General features: G+C 44.0%; 1 protein-coding gene across 12 annotated transcripts in view; it reads right to left on the reverse strand.

The window, feature by feature from the left end:
• Positions 1–3: 3 nt before the first annotated feature.
• si:dkey-151g10.3 (serine/threonine-protein kinase WNK3) overlaps positions 4–15511 on the reverse strand; it is a 35200-nt gene continuing 19692 nt past the window's right edge. For 6 of the 12 annotated variants that reach the window (XM_046396301.1, XM_046396306.1, XM_046396299.1 and 3 more), the window contains 16 exons: positions 13124–15164; positions 11766–13033; positions 11412–11455; positions 10085–10220; positions 9863–9979; positions 9657–9758; positions 9517–9565; positions 9241–9408; positions 7024–9161; positions 6553–6799; positions 4721–4806; positions 4281–4621; positions 3864–4099; positions 3680–3775; positions 3436–3599; positions 4–3280 (listed from right to left, as the gene is read on the reverse strand). In XM_046396301.1, the coding sequence (XP_046252257.1) occupies positions 2705–3280; positions 3436–3599; positions 3680–3775; positions 3864–4099; positions 4281–4621; positions 4721–4806; positions 6553–6799; positions 7024–9161; positions 9241–9408; positions 9517–9565; positions 9657–9758; positions 9863–9979; positions 10085–10220; positions 11412–11455; positions 11766–13033; positions 13124–15164 (7809 nt within the window). In that variant the 3' untranslated portion in view covers positions 4–2704. Of the gene's footprint in view, positions 3281–3435; positions 3600–3679; positions 3776–3863; positions 4100–4280; positions 4622–4720; positions 4807–4952; positions 6198–6552; positions 6800–7023; positions 9162–9240; positions 9409–9516; positions 9566–9656; positions 9759–9862; positions 9980–10084; positions 10221–11411; positions 11456–11765; positions 13034–13123; positions 15165–15511 lie in introns of those variants that run through there. The other 6 variants (XM_046396303.1, XM_046396302.1, XM_046396307.1 and 3 more) reach the window with 6 other exon arrangements.

Genomic DNA, 15511 nt, shown 5'->3' on the forward strand with positions numbered 1-15511 from the left:
GTATTTTGATGTTTAACATCATTTATTTTGATTAGTTACAAAACATAAATAAATCAACAGTTGAATTAGTTACAATTTACAGAGGCTAAATCACCGACTTTATTTTTTGAGGTTTCTCTGCCCAAATGTCCTTTAATCATTGGTTCTCATTAATGCCATTTTGGAACTCCCCAGATTATGTTGTATTAATTTTAAGTTTAGTTTAAGTTTATTAAATCTGACCAACAGCCTAGCAAAGGCTTATGTCATTCTGTTATGTATCTTCCAGGTGGTCATGATTTATTTCAAAATTGATATAAGATGTCAAAAATTATGAAAAAGTCTCAAAATGTTTGCTTGAATGACCCTGGCCTGTCAGGACTTAGAGGTATATCAAGGTAGGGGAGTCCCATGTAAACAGGGATGAAAACCAGTGTTTTCTAGTTTCAAATAACCTCAGATTTATAATGATGAGAACATAAGTTTACAATTTGTACAACCCCATTTCAAAATACAAAAATAATTTTTAACTTTTAGATAACATTTTGGTAACACTTCAAGGACAAAGCCAGCTTCACATCATGAATGATGATTGTTAAGCTGTAGCTTGCAGTCAACATGTTAGTATCAGACATGACAGCACAGTATTTCACCTTCACTAATAATAAACTACATCTCTGTGACAATGTGGGTTGTCTTGAAAAGCAACAAATACAGAAAATTGTCATATTCTAAATTATGCAATTGCGGTTTCTGATCAACCATATCCATTAGCTCAAGCTGTTCCCCCTTCACAATTCATGTTTTAAATGTAACAACCAGTACAATCTCCCATTTTCAGTGGCACACAATCTCGCTATCATTAATAAAACAGAAATGCTGCTTTAACTACAGGCTACTTATTATGCCAAAAAAGTGTGTTAACGCCTGACCATCCATAGTTCAATTGTGTGTGTGGCTAGGTGCACTTATAACTCAATAAAATGTACAGTAATATATCCACTGTTGATATATTACTTTCTGTATCTCTGCATCTACAAATAAAGTGAGCCTAGAAATAGAATAATGGAATAACTTTGACTAGAGTAAACCCTTTGCAGTGGGCATAAACCACAGTTATGACTCACAGTTGGGCTTCTGGCAGATGCATTCATACTATGGTCAAAGGCTAAATAGTTCACAATTGAAATAAGTTGTCTAATACCTAACAAAGCTGACAATGGGTAAGACATTAAACAATCTGTGTATGGTATATGGTCTAAGCTCTCACTCGTTTTGTTTCTTGGGGAAACAAGTCCTAAACACAGGCAGAGTAAACATTTTCAGTTGGGTACAGTGACATTTGAGAGGCCGCTTTGAATGAAAGATACAGGGATGCATTTATAATGCAATATACCATGGGACTATCACAAGGCTTTGTCACACAAAAAAAACTCACACACCCACAAAAATGCTGTAATTTTAAAAGGCAATATGGGAATAACCCATATGGTCTCCCCAGTCTTTAATAACTTGGCAGTTGTTTTTTCTTTTTTATATTCCTCCTCAGCATGACACTGTGATGCAGCCTACTTTGATATGCAGAGCTCAAAGTGAAAGCAAAAATGTCAAATGTGAAAGCATATCATACCGAAAACAAATTTACTCGTGACTGATGAATTATCTCAGTAGACTGCAAATAGTAAATGTGAGATTCATGAATATACAAGTGCAAGTGCAAACAGTTTGCACTCAAGCAAGTTAAGTTCATCAAAAGGTCATGCAGCAGGTTGAGTGTACCCAGGTATCCACTGAACATTGATGGCATGTTCCAATTTACCATCATATTATGAATTTATGTGAGTTTGTATCACATCACTCATGGTAATTCAGACTTTTTTCTATGTTACAACTGCTAAGCGTGAAACAGTACAAATGAAGCACATGCTGTACCAGTGCACAACACTGCAACAGTGCGTTTGGTCGCATTGTGGTAATTATGGTAGCCAGATAACTTTACCGTGCTCTACTATGTAGCATGCTATTTAATTTTTTTTCATTCCCTATTAAAACTCCTTGTGCTGTGGGCCCACAGTTTTAAAAGATCACCTAAAGATCATAGATTCCCTATGCATCTGGTTTCCATGAATATCTACAAAAATATTTTGTCTTACAGACAAATCCATACAATACATGCTGATCAATTTAAGATGACCATTACTAATTGCACTTTTAAAATTGATAGTCCTTTCACTGTAAGCATTGACAGATTAAACAAAAACGTCAACACACTGTCAAACATTTTGTCCTTCTTGTCTCTGCTTAGGGAGAGTTCAGGTACAACTGAGTTGGTTTCAAAACAAAAACATGAATGTTGATTTGTGTAAAAGGACATGAGGGATATGTACTTGGGTAATCCATAAGCACTCACCCACACTCATAAACACACACACACACTCATACATTTAAGAATTTATACATCTCAACACCCAAACATAGCATGATTCCCAAACCCCAGCTGTTGTGTTCCATATTATCCTCTGTCTGTACATACTAGTATCTATCGTCTCTCACATTCACTCCCCAACTCATCTTGAAGTACACTGGAATCCATATATTCATTGCAGTCACAACTCTCTCATGCATACACAAAACTAACACTCCAAATGGATCTGCTTCGTGTCCTAATCCACTTAGTATTTCCATCACTTGCACCTTCATATTGACCTCACACTTTGCCTTGGTTTTATTTCTGTCCCAAAGGAAGAGTAGAGGTGGGGGGTGTTGGGTGAATTTTGGCACTGGAAGGAAGAGCAGCAGTAGAGCAAGAAGAGGAAGAGCTGGAAGAGGATGAGGAACAGGAGCAAAATGTCCCCCCAGTAGCAGCAGTGCTATCAGTGGGTGCGGTGGTGCCGCTTCCAGGTGGCAGAGGTGGGGCCGTGGACACAGGAGATGTGGGCTTTTGGGAAGGCAGCAGCGGTTGGCTTTGAGGTGGCGAGTGGGGCAGCTGGGTGATGGGTTGTGTCTGTGGTAGTGACTGAGACTGTACGGGGCTTTGCATCCGGGGCTGCGGTATCTGCTGGCGGAAAGGGGACTGCTGATAGGACATCTGCTGGAGGGGGAGAGACTGATGGAGGTGTAAACTTTGTTGTATCTGTGGCACTTGAGCCATGTGTGTTTGTGGTGCTGGTCCCGGAGAGGGCAGAGTGGACAGGCTCCCTCCACCTGTATAATGGGAAGGGGCTACCACAGGCAAGCTGGTAGGGGTCGAGGGTGCCTGGGGGTTCAATGGTGACACTGGAAACCAACCTGGTGGAGCCACCTGCATGGAGTACAGCAATGAGGTGTTGGTACTGTTGGCTCTTAAGACAAATAAATGAAGCAACTTCTTGTAATCATCTTTCACTTATCTACAACATTGACAAAACCTTGATTAATCTGTCCATATCATGACCATATATGAAAGCTTTTTCCTACCTCAGTCTGCTGGCTCCAGCCTCCCAACTCCTGCACCTGTTGAATCTGCTTGATTTGATTCAGCGAAGGCTTGGGCAGAGAGGGGCCCACCGTCTCTTTTGTCCAATTATCAACAAGTTTGTGCAGGTCATCTGTGAATGTGCTTTTTCTTAGTGGACTCTGATCTGTGGAAAAATGAGAGCATGCATCATGCCACTAACTGTCGCTTAATTATTTGTTTTCTTAACATATCAAGACACTGTACCTCTTTTAGCAGGCAATGAAGCATGGTGCTCTGGGTTGCAGTACTGCGGCAGTCTGCTCTGTTCACCACCAGAATAACTGCTTGACTGCTGTATTCCTAGATGAGAAATGTAAGAAATAATCCAAGAGCAAGCAACAGAAAAAAATAGACATGAGAGACAAAGAGTTGATTAAAAAAGCCTTACCAGAGTGCGTGACTCCATTATTATCCATGTGAGAGTGAGGCCGGGGCCGGACCTTGACTTTGGCTGGCCTTGGCCTACGAGGAGAGAGGACAGGAGGTGCCGTGGAGAGAGGAGGGGTTCGGGACAGGGAAGCAGGGAGACTCTGCCTTTGGTCTTTGAGGGAACGAAGCTGTCTGTACAGGTCCTGTAGCTCTCTGTTCTGCTGAGCCTGAAGGGAAACAACCTCTTTGATGTGCCTATAGTGAAAGAGATAGAAAAGATGGTGTTGAGAATTCTAAGGCTTGGTAAAATCATGAACTGAAGTAAAAAAAAAAACAAAAAAAAAAAAAACACTAAATCAAATATAGTACATGGACAAACATCTTGTAAACTCTTAAATAATAGAACTACCGTAAATCTTCCCAGTCACTGACTTACTTTTCTCTGAGCTTGTGTAGTTCTTTTCTCAAGTCTTCATCCTCCAGTTCACTCTCATCATCATCGTCATCGCTGCTGCCCAGGGGTGAGTGGCTGTGCGCATGACCTCGAGGCAGGTGAGCCATTGCTGGGGTCCTCTTACTTTCCTCCTTCTCTCCCTCCTTTGCCCGAGATCTCCTCCTCTCCCTCTCCAAATCAGGAGACACTGGGGAGCTGTCAGTCTGCCTGTCCTCTTTCTTACTCTCAGTTTGGGTTACTGAGAAGCGTCCCACTTTCCTGTGAGTGCCACTGTGGCCAGATGGTGAATCAATCGGGGGAGAAGACTGGGTCACTGGAGTCACCTGATGGCAGAGGATGTGGGAGACATTAACTGCTTGTCAACACTGCAATGAAGGTTCAGACTATGAAATGGCACAGATAAAATCAGTAGCTGCTCCTACCTGAAATCTCCCTTTGCGTGACTGAGGTGGATTTAAGGGTAGCGCCTCCTTATCCTCTCCAAGTGCCTGACTGCTGCAACGTCCATCTGATAAAGAGATAGGGATGAAAAACAAAAAGGAACAGACAAGGATCCAGAGACAGGACCACAGAGACACAGGCGTAAAGAGCACATAAATGACAACACAGACACACAAAAGCAACAGACAAAGAAAAATATACATGACAGAGTGACATATAGATGCACACACACAGACATGGGGCACGAACACAAAAGCACAGTGTTAGAAATCACCCATAAGTGTCACACATCATCAATTCTGTGACTTAGATGGCTTGCATGCACGTCTCTAAAATGTGTAAACTTAAGTTAAGTTCTGTGGCAGTAATTTTTCTGTATTACAAACAACAAACTGAAAAATGAGTGTAAGTTATTGTGAATGTAAAAATACATGCTTAAGAGAAATATGTAATGGGCGTGTGGGAAGGGGTGGTAAATGCTTGTTTCATTAAAAACACAATTATATAGTCAGGTTAAATTAAAAAATATATAAAAATATATTGTGAGATGGCAGTTGAATGTTAACAATAGTGTACCCCCACCCACCCACACATCCACTCTCTCATTCTCACTGACTCACCATATTCCCACTCATATACCAGACAACAAAGCCCAATATCACATTTGAGCTCTGGGCTCAGATTCACAGTGATATTGTTCAGTGTGTTTGATATTTGGGATTACTACATTAGCAATAATCAGTGCGTAATCTTAAAACCAACATAAAGATAGGTGTTACTATGTAGTTGTTACTTACAGATAACAATCCGTTATTAGTCACTTGTGTACAACATATGTGCTCATGCATGTGCACTTGTAGCAAAAAAAAAGCTCTGAGCCACTGTTACACATATTATACATATAAACACAAACACAAGCAAGATGGCTGGAATATGTTAACATATGAAGAGCCTACTGATGTACAAGAGAATGTGATGGTAGCTTGTAAGCCCTGGTTAATGTGCACAACATATACTAGAAATTACGCAAATGAAAAGAAAAGGTAATCTTAATTAAAGCATCTACTACAACTACAGCATATAGTAGAGTCTCGCGGAGCAGTGCTCTACTGTATGAGCTGACACAGATAGCATACACATTCTGAATGTCAACTGATTACATATCAGCTTAACAACTTAGCATCTATCTTATCTGTGTTATGACGTGAGTTGCATGGTGCTGTCTACACTGAGTCAGCAGGTGGGGATGAGGAGGTGAGATGGTTGCTGCTGGCAGTGCTTGCGGACTTGGGGCAAAAAAGGGGCGTGTCATATGAAGGGTTTTGTCCTGGACACAGGCACAGCTGGGCTTTAATCCAGAGCTCATCCGCACTGGGATCGGAATCAGATTTCTGATGCCAATCTCTTCCTACACTGTGCCATTCTTCCACCCTCCTCTACTTTCCACTGTTCTTGCCCCTGGGTGAGTAACCCATGCAAAAAGAAAGATTGCCAGTAAAAATCAAATTAAGTAAAATAAATTCAGACGAAATTCAGAAAATTAAAGAAAATAAAAAAAAACAGTAATGAATGTAGTGATGTCAACACTGACATTACAGGGAAACTATAGTCACAATATACAAAAACGGGATTTATTAGCTGTAAACATTAACATCCTTTAATATTAACAGTTATTAATTCTTGAGAAGTTATTTTACTATGTTAAAACTAGTATATTAGATATTAGATTTAGGTCCATGCCCCAACATCCCATTCTCTCTCTCTTTCGCTCTCGCTCTCTCTCTCGCTTGCTCGCTCCCTAAGAGGACGCTACCTTGCTGGACCCTGGGCTTCTTGAACAAGCTGGCGGAGTGGCGCAGTTTGCACGCCCAGTTTTTGAATTTGCGAGTCCAGGATTTCTTGCTAACAGGATTTCTGATACTAGGACATGTCAGGTTTAGGCCAAAATATCCACCTCCTGCATTGTGCTTCTGCTGTCCATGCCGGAGGGGGATCGGCTGCTGATTGGGGGGCCACGATGCGTCTCCAGTGGTACTGGTGTCAGAGTGTGGGGGTACAGCCTAGAACAGTTGAGACAATTAAGAGTGGCTGCGTGGAGTTGAGATGTTCAAAATGGGCAGACATTCAAACATTTAAACATAACAAATATCACCGACAGCTGAAAAAGAATCAAGTGGAGTCACATTTACACAGCTATACACTAAAATATAAACAAAATAATGTAAATTCAGTACAGTGAAAGACAAAATTCATACTCAAAATCGAGTCTGTGCTTTTCACTCACAAGAATGGTTGGTTCTCCTGGTACAGGTGGGCGCTGGGGCCCAGCAGAGTCATCCTGATTGGGAGGCAGAAGAGAGGTAGGTGGGGTGGACGAGGCAGAGGTGGAGGGGAGTGATGGGCCAGGCTGTTGCTCCACCGGGCCCAGCTCTGCAAAGTTGGGCACTTCTGAGGAATCTTCCTCTGCTACCCGATCCCTCTCCGGGTCAGGTGAGGTGGAGGAGGAACGGGAGGTGGTGGAGGATGTAGTGGAGGATGAAGAGTGAGGGGATGTGTCTGAGGAGGAGGAGGGTGGGGGAAAAGACAATTGGTGTATCGACAGCGGCTCAGATGATTCATCTCCTCCTGCTGATGTAGAAGCAGCAGATGTTGGACCGGAGGGAGGTCCCCCGGCCAGCGGTGCCCCACTGCTGTACTCTTGATACAACAAGTTCCTTAGCTTTTCATCCAGAGTCTTTATGCGATTGTCTACAAATTCAATTTTGGGGGGACCCTCACTGTCTGACTCGGCCACAGAGGAGGGCTGAGCAGGTGATGGCGTCATTGTGAGGGAGAGGGCAGGTAAGGGGGCATCAGCAGTGCCTAGATGAAGAGGGGGCAGAGAAGAGTCAGAAGTAGTAGGGTGAATAGGGGCAGAGTAGCTGCATGTGTCTTCTGTGACACTTGTCTCTCCTGTGGACACCTCTGACTCTGACATCTGTAAAGAGGACTGCTTCTGCACCGTAAAATTCTGCTTCTGGGGTGTCTCCATGGCTTTAACCACCTCTTGTTGCAGCTCAGTGTGTTGCAGCTGTATCTGTGACTGTATATGTTGTTGTGCTAGCTCAGCAGGGACTTGAGTTTGTTGTGGAATCTGCTGTTGCGCAACAGGGCTAACATTTAGCTTAGGCTGTTGTTGAAGAAGCTGTTGACTAATTGTCAACGGCAGCATTTGGCTTTGGTCTGGCTTTAAAGCCACAGCACCCATCAAAAGCTGATGTTGCTGCTGCTGTAGCTGCTGTTGCACCATTTGCTGTTGCTGTAAGCGTATTGTCTGTTGTGGGTTTAACTGTTGCTGCTGCTGCTGCTGCTGCTGCTGGTGATCAATGTGTGCCTGGTGCTGAGGCACTACAGCAGCTTGGGGTGCCATAATCTGCTGTGGTACCTGCTGTGACTGAGGCTGTTGCAGCAACTGTGGGGCATACTGTTGTGTTTGCTGTTGTTGAAGAGGTTGCTGGGTCTGCTGTAGGGGCATTGGGGGCAGAAACTGCTGCAGAGGCACAGACTGTTGTAACAATTCTGTGTGACCTGGCCGAGGCAGCACCTTCACCTCAGTCAGTTGCTGCTGAAGTGGTATTTGTTTCTGCATTAGCTGCTGATGTTGTAACTGCTGGAGAGACTGTTGCAGTGCTCTTTCCTGCTGCAGCTGAATTTGTTCTTGGTACACTTGATGCTGTGACTGCAATTGTTGTTGTGCTTGCTGTGTCTGTTGTGCCTGTTGTTCAAGCTGCATTGCCTGCAGTTGCTGTTGAACTGCTGGCACCTGCTGCTGTAACGCAGGCTGTAGCTGTGGCTGTGGTTGTTGTGGGGCCGGGTGGGCCACTTGTGGGAGTGACTGCTGCTGCTCCATGCCCAGCTGGCTTACCGCAGAAGAGATCACTGCAGTAGCAGCAGGGGAAGGAGTGGAATGAAAAGAGGTTGAAGACTGGTCCGCTGCAGGCACACAGGGATGTGGAGCAGTTATCACTGTGTCCCCTATACTTTGACCTACATTGGAGCAACCACTGGTTCCAGGAGAAGAATCTGGCAGAATGGTGATGGGTGTGGGAGATACAACAGCAGGAGCAGTGGACAAAGTGGGGAGGTTAGCAGCAGGTATTGGTATGGATGAGGGAGCACTGGGAATTTGGTCAACAGAAGCTGAGGTGAGGAGTTCAAGACCACCTGAAGCAGCGACAGGGACAGAGGCTTCAAGAGTGGAGGCTGGTGCAGAGATGCTTTCAGAGACGGTAGTGTTAGGAGCTGGGGTGGTGGCTGAGGTGGCCATGGAGGCAGGGGCTGAGACAGTGGAAACTGGAGGAGAGGTGGCAGAAAGGTCAGGACAGGGGGGAGAAGCCATTCTAGTCAAGGACTCCAAATTCTGGGATCCTTCATTTTCTACAGCTGCAGAGAGGAACACACGGTTAGTTTCTGATACGCTGCCAACTCAGTCATGTTAATAAGCCACAGCATTAAAACTGACCTCGATTTAGCTCACCTTTCTCTGTTTTAGGAGACTGAGGTATCTTTGTCTCTGAAGTGAGTGGTGGTGTGACTGCTCCCTGGGTGGATAGAGAGTCTCTATGGCGGATGGTCTGGTTGATAAAAAAGCGCCAGCGTCCCACTGGGGAAGAATGGGGAACTGAGTCCACTGGAAACCATAAGGATATTTTACTAGTTGTAACAAGTTAACACAGCATTTTCTCATTTTTTTAGTTCCACTTTTTTTTGAGTGATAAACCATACATTCATATCTCACCTGAGGAGCTAGTAGGAGTGCTCACATGCAGCTGGTCGGTTGATCCAGTCTAATGAAAAAGAAAGATTTAAATTCATTAATATTATATAAAAATAAGGGAGGGTAGGAGATGACAGATGGAAATACAGCAATAATCATACCAATGAATGCGTTCGAAGAATTTCATGAGCTTTCTTAACTATGGCTCTAAGCTCCTCAACAAATTTTTCTTTCTCGACATCAAGAACAAAGTCCTCTTCCACCTACAAAACAAAATATACCGTAATCAAACTGCAGTTTATTCGAACATATAATGATTACTTTTTCATCAAGAAATTCAGACTATGGTAATACATGAACAGCCCACCATGTAATCTGCTATGTCCTCAGGCGCATCCCCTTCAATGTCAAATTTAAATGTCACCATTTTGTTGCTATGGGTCTCCAACTGGCATTCCACCATATTGTCCCCACTGCCAGACACCTAGCGAGGACAGGACAAATAAATTTTTCATAACTGTCCCTTTTAAAATGTATAAATAAACACAGATTTGGTCATACAGGTGGTTATTTGTTGCTGTTTTTTCACCTGGAGCATACTCAGTTGAAACTGATGTGAAACTTTCTCAGGCCTTTGACAGGAAGCTCTTCTTTGAGTCTTTAATTTCTCTAACTTCCCATTGGCCAACATCTGAAGACTTTCTTCTCCATTAGCTGGAACAGACCTGTGGGTGGTGAGGTAGTAAGGTTGTTACACGTTGTCCTTTCAAATACAGGCCCCAGACACTATCTGCACATTGTAGCTGTACTGTCTGTGAGCAGCTGAAAATAAGAACATTATCTAAAGGCCAAACAATTAATACCCATGCCTAAAATCTGACAAATTTATAATATTTGTTCAGACATGTACAAGTGATTTAAGAAAATCTGTGGCATTCACCAGAATTTTCTCATAGGTATGAAATTCACATGTGGTGCAGACCTGTCATACGTCATACGACATGACTCAAAAAAATAAAAAAACACTAATTTGACCAGAAATCATACTCTGAATGAAACTGGTGTTTAAATAGAATACCTAAGTTAACTAAAAATAAAATGTGTGAGACACACAAACTTAAAAAAAAAATCAGTCACTGACACCATCACAGCCTGCTAATTTACTAAGATGTTTTTGGTTAATATGATGTTTTATTGGCATACTGAATAACAGAAACTAATGCACTACAAAAGTTTCTAGGAAAATGTTCTCACTTCTGCGTCTGCCAGAATCTTTAGGCAGGTCTCTGTCCAGCATCATCCTCTATTATACCAACAGTGTAACCTCACTTTTTGTGGGCTATAACATCATCCCATCTAGTATCACTGTGACTGACACTTGGAGAGCTTTGCTTTAGAAAGATGTTTTTTTAGCTTCTGACTTACTGTCACTGCAGTGGCTCCCTGCTGCATGCTAGTTAAATCATTCCCTCTTTATTTAGGTCACGGTACAGTGCTGCTCTGATAACACGTTTACAGCTGTATACTGTTTGTTGCCTAATTTCCAGCAGCAGGACTTAAACCTAAGCGGTGTGGTAATTTTAGGGGCGTATATTAGATATCTCAGAAACATGCACTTTCTCAACAGGTGGCGTTTATCATTCTGAAACAAGTACTTTTACACCACTTTTTTCCAGTTAAGTTGTATGAATAAGCCTCACAGAAAAAAGTAAGTGATGTTTAGGATAAGAAAAGGAAAATATTCTTCTTTGAGGTCCAATGTGTTGGACCTCATCTACATTTTTGCCTTGTCAAGCTGTTTCCAAATGAAGGCTTTCAGAATCTCCCAGTATCACTACTCTCTTCTCTATAGCTTTTTCCTGCAGGACTTCCAATTGTCACCGGTAAAAGGAGCTAACATTAGATATCAGACATACCCTGAAGAAGAATGACGTTCCGTACTTGAGAGGTACGGATCATCCTGTAGAGTAAAACGAACACAAACACAAAGGAGTACATAGTTACATAAAAAAACACACAAAAAGAACATTATCAACATTAAATGCAAGAAAATCTGTAATGTAATAATGAATGACACAATTAATAACACATTGACTGTTATATGAACATAGAATGTTTTAAGAATGAAAACTTGTTAGTTTGAATCAAAAAGGCAGAGTGAAAATCTTTTTACATAACTGGATACCAATATTGTCAATCATTCTGCCAGTATGTGAGCAAATGAAAAATTATCTCATGATTAACACAGCAAACTTTCATTGTTCATGTACCTGAGCAATACCCAGCAGGGAAAGGTCACAGTCTTGCAGCGAGGCTTGGGGCAGTTTGGGGGCATTAGAATCAAGCGATTGTAGAGTAGTGACAGGCGGAGCGGAGGTGGGTATAAAGTCGGCATGCCCTGGTAAGGTTACCTGTGCCGCTGGAGGAGACGTAGGCAGCTCTTGCACAGGGGCAGCAGGAGGATGATAGGATTGTAGGGATGGAAGAGATGGTAGACATGTTGGGGGACATGAGGTATGAGAGGGGCTTAGGGGCATCTGTTGTGCAGGGAAGACAGCATGGGGCAGGACAGGCTGTTCAGCGATAGGTGTCTCACTGTGTGTCTGAGTGTGAGAATGTGCCTGTGTTTGAACGTGTGTCTGTGTTTGGGAGTGTGTTTGAGCCTGAACACTAGTTTGTGTGTGTGTGTGAGCAGGCAGCATTTGCTTGGCTTGGTGCTGCAGACATGGAGGGGGTCCTGCCACTAGATGACTGTACAGGGGCAGGTTCCTGTTCTGGGGCTGAGGCCCGGGCACATTACTGGGAACTATCTGTGCCGTAGTGTGGGTCACCAGATGTGAAGCAGGTGGGTTGGGCAGCTGACTCTCCTCAAGGGGTATCAAAGGCTGCTTTGGAGCAAGTGGTTGCTGGATGGGAGTTGGGATGGGCTGTGCCAGAAACTGAACCTGTGGAGATGGTGAAGCTATTGGTTGCTGCGCTTGAGAAAGCTTCTGTAGCTGTTGCTGGTATTGCCCACTTGACTGGGGCATAGCTGAATGGGATTGGGGCTGGATGACTGAGGGATCAGCAGCATTTCCAATGAGCGGCTGCTGGGTCTGAACAACCGGATGTAATGTTGTTTGTCCTGAACCATAAGCTTGTCCAGCCTGCTGCACAGAATGAGGGCTGGCTAAAAAGTTTGCTGGGTCAACTGCAGAAGTGAGACTATCTGTTGTAGGTGCAACACTTCCAGCTAAGCCAGGAGACAGAGTCATCTGCTGGTACTGCTGTATTGTTAGCTCTTGTTGCTGCTGCTGTTGTGTAATATGAGTTATATCCTGTTGTACAGATGGCATGGCTTGGTGGGTAGGCTGAGGGACATACTGAGGGGTCAAAAGGCCAGCAGTGGCTTGAGCATGCACTTGGATAGGTGGCAGGCCTTGAGTTTGTTGCTGGAGCTGAGGATGCATGAGCCCTGGCATTTGAGCATTTTGCTGAACAACAGTCTCATGTTTGATCTGACTGGGAATTGAGGTAACTGCAGCTGGAGGCTGGACAGCAGCTTGACTTTGTTGGCCCATCATCTGAATGTCCGTAGTTGGGCCCTGGCCATGTGGTGGCTGGGACTGACTAACTGTTAGGTGCTGAGTCTGGATTAACGGCTGAGCAGTTACTTGGCTTTGTGTGGGAGTGACAGATCCTTGATAACTAGTCTGTAAAGGAATTTGGGTTGGGATGAGATGGGGCTGCCCCTGGATCACTGCCGCTGGAGGAGTTACTTGGGCCTCAATCATAGTCTGAGCTGCTTGGACTGTGGACTGAGCTATAAACTGGACTGGCGCCTGGCCCTGGTTCTGTAGGTGAGCCTCACTTTGCCCTTGCGGGGTAAGGACTTGAGATGGGACAGCAGACTTCTGGACAGGAATCTGTGTAGTCTGAACAGCCATGGGGACCTGGGCCTGTGAGACAGTTTGAGTTTGGTGCTGAATCACTTCAGTGCCAGCTGGAGATCCAACTGGGATAAGCGTTTCCATTGCGGAGGTGTGATGTTGAGGCTGGCCAACGAATGCTTGCTGCTGCTGGATCAATGCTGCATGCTGTTGTTGTTCTATCACTTGCTGTGTGAGAGTGGTATGAGGTGGAAATTGAGTGTTTAGTTGTGAGATGTGCTGTATATCAGTTGACTGCTGCTGAATTTGTTGCTCATTGTTACTTTGTGGAACAGGGGCCGACTCAGTTTGCTGAAGTTGAATGATGGCTGCTTGCTGCTGCTCTTGAATCTGCTGCTGTATCAGAGCCTGTTGCTGCAATCTCTCTGCTTGTTGCTGTTGTAACAGCACTTGTTGCTGACGCTGTTGTTCAAGCTGTTGTTGCAAGAGAGCTTGCTGCTGCTGCTCTGCTTGCTGTTTGAGGTGTGCTTGTTGTTGTTCTTGCTGTTGTTGCTGTAGTTGAACTTTCTGTTGTAGCTGCTGCTGTTGTAAAATAGCCTGCTGTTGCAAATGTTGTTGTAATAGCGCCTGTTGCTGTTGTTGTTCCATTTGTCGGAGCAGGGCTTGCTGCTGCAGTTGTTGTTCCTTTTGCTGTTGAGTCTGGTGAGGTTGCTGCTGCAATACAATTTGTTGCTGCTGTGGCATCTCTGGTTCTTTTTGTATTCCAGTTTGATGTTGTCCAATTTGTTGGTATATCTGGCTCTGCTGCTGTTGCTGTACAGGAGGCTGTTGTTGTTGCTGCTCTAACTGATGTAAAAGCACTTGCTGCGGTTGTTGTTGTTGTTGTAAAAGACCTTGCTGTTGATGCTGCTGCTCTTGCTGTTGAATAAGAGTTTGCTGCTGCTGCTGATCCAACAGTTGCTTGTGTATAAGTGCTTGCTGCTGCTCCAATTGATGCTGTTGGATTTGGGCCTGTTGTTGCTGCTGTTGAAGCAAAGCTTTTTGTTGTTGCTGATCAAGCTGCTGCTGGACATATGTCTGATGTTGCTCAAGCAATAAAGCTTGTTGTTGCTGTTGTTGTTGTTGTATCAGAGTTTGTTGTTGTTGAAGCTGTTGCTGCAGTTGCTGTGGTTGTATCATAGTCTGCTCACGAGGATCACCTGTTTGTTGAGGTTTATAAGTCTGAGGTTGCTCTCCTGGCTGTGGTAATGACATAGCTTGCTGCTCCATACCTGTTTGTGTAGGCAATACTTGCTGCTGAGGAGTTGTGTGGACAGGAGGAACGGGCTGCTGTACATAGATCTGCTGCTGAGGCTCATGTTGATGTGTCTGGACAGCTGTAGCTGAAAGGCTCTGTGGATGCTGCTCCGTTGGCTGAGTGGTACTAACTTGTTGTTCGAGCATAGTTGCCTGGACCTCCATTTGCTGTTGCGGTTGCTGCTGAAGGGTGGAGGTCTGGTGATCTATCCCTATCTGTTGTTGTTGGACAATAGTCTGCTGAGGGATCATGGCAGGCTGTGTTTGCTGGGGTGCTGCCTGTGGAATGATGTCAGTGAGCCGCATGGGAGTGGCAGGGGGTTGGGTCTGCTGAGCGAGAGGCACAATGGTCCCCGCTAGACCAGCAGGATCACTGACTGACATGGATGTAGTGAGAACATTAATGGGCGCTTGTGGGGAAACAGGGGGTATGTATGACTGTGAGGGGGCTATTGACCCATGGGGAGTGGCAGTTTGAAATGCATCTGATGGGCATGTTTGTGACTACCCAGTGATAATGACAGAATGATGATTGGTGTTGAAAGAAGAGGAAAAAGAAAGTAGTAGAAAAATTAGGTAAGAATAAGCTTTGGCAGGAAGCATTAATTATCAACACATTTAATTGTAATACAACAGGGTTTCCCACAGGTGGACAGGCTCACCTAAAATATATACTGTACAGCCAAAATTAGAAAAAGTCAATAGGGTAAACTATTAACCCTCAGGCAAAAAGAGCAATGCCATACAGTATTTTTAATGAGAGAGTTATTAGACCATAACATCTGCCTCAGTCTTCACTAACTAATTTCCTGTGGGAAACCCTGTTAGAGTCTGATAATCTCAGACAATTA

The sequence above is a fragment of the Scatophagus argus genome, chromosome 8, assembly GCF_020382885.2.
Source record: "Scatophagus argus isolate fScaArg1 chromosome 8, fScaArg1.pri, whole genome shotgun sequence".
Lineage (NCBI taxonomy): Eukaryota > Metazoa > Chordata > Actinopteri > Scatophagidae > Scatophagus > Scatophagus argus.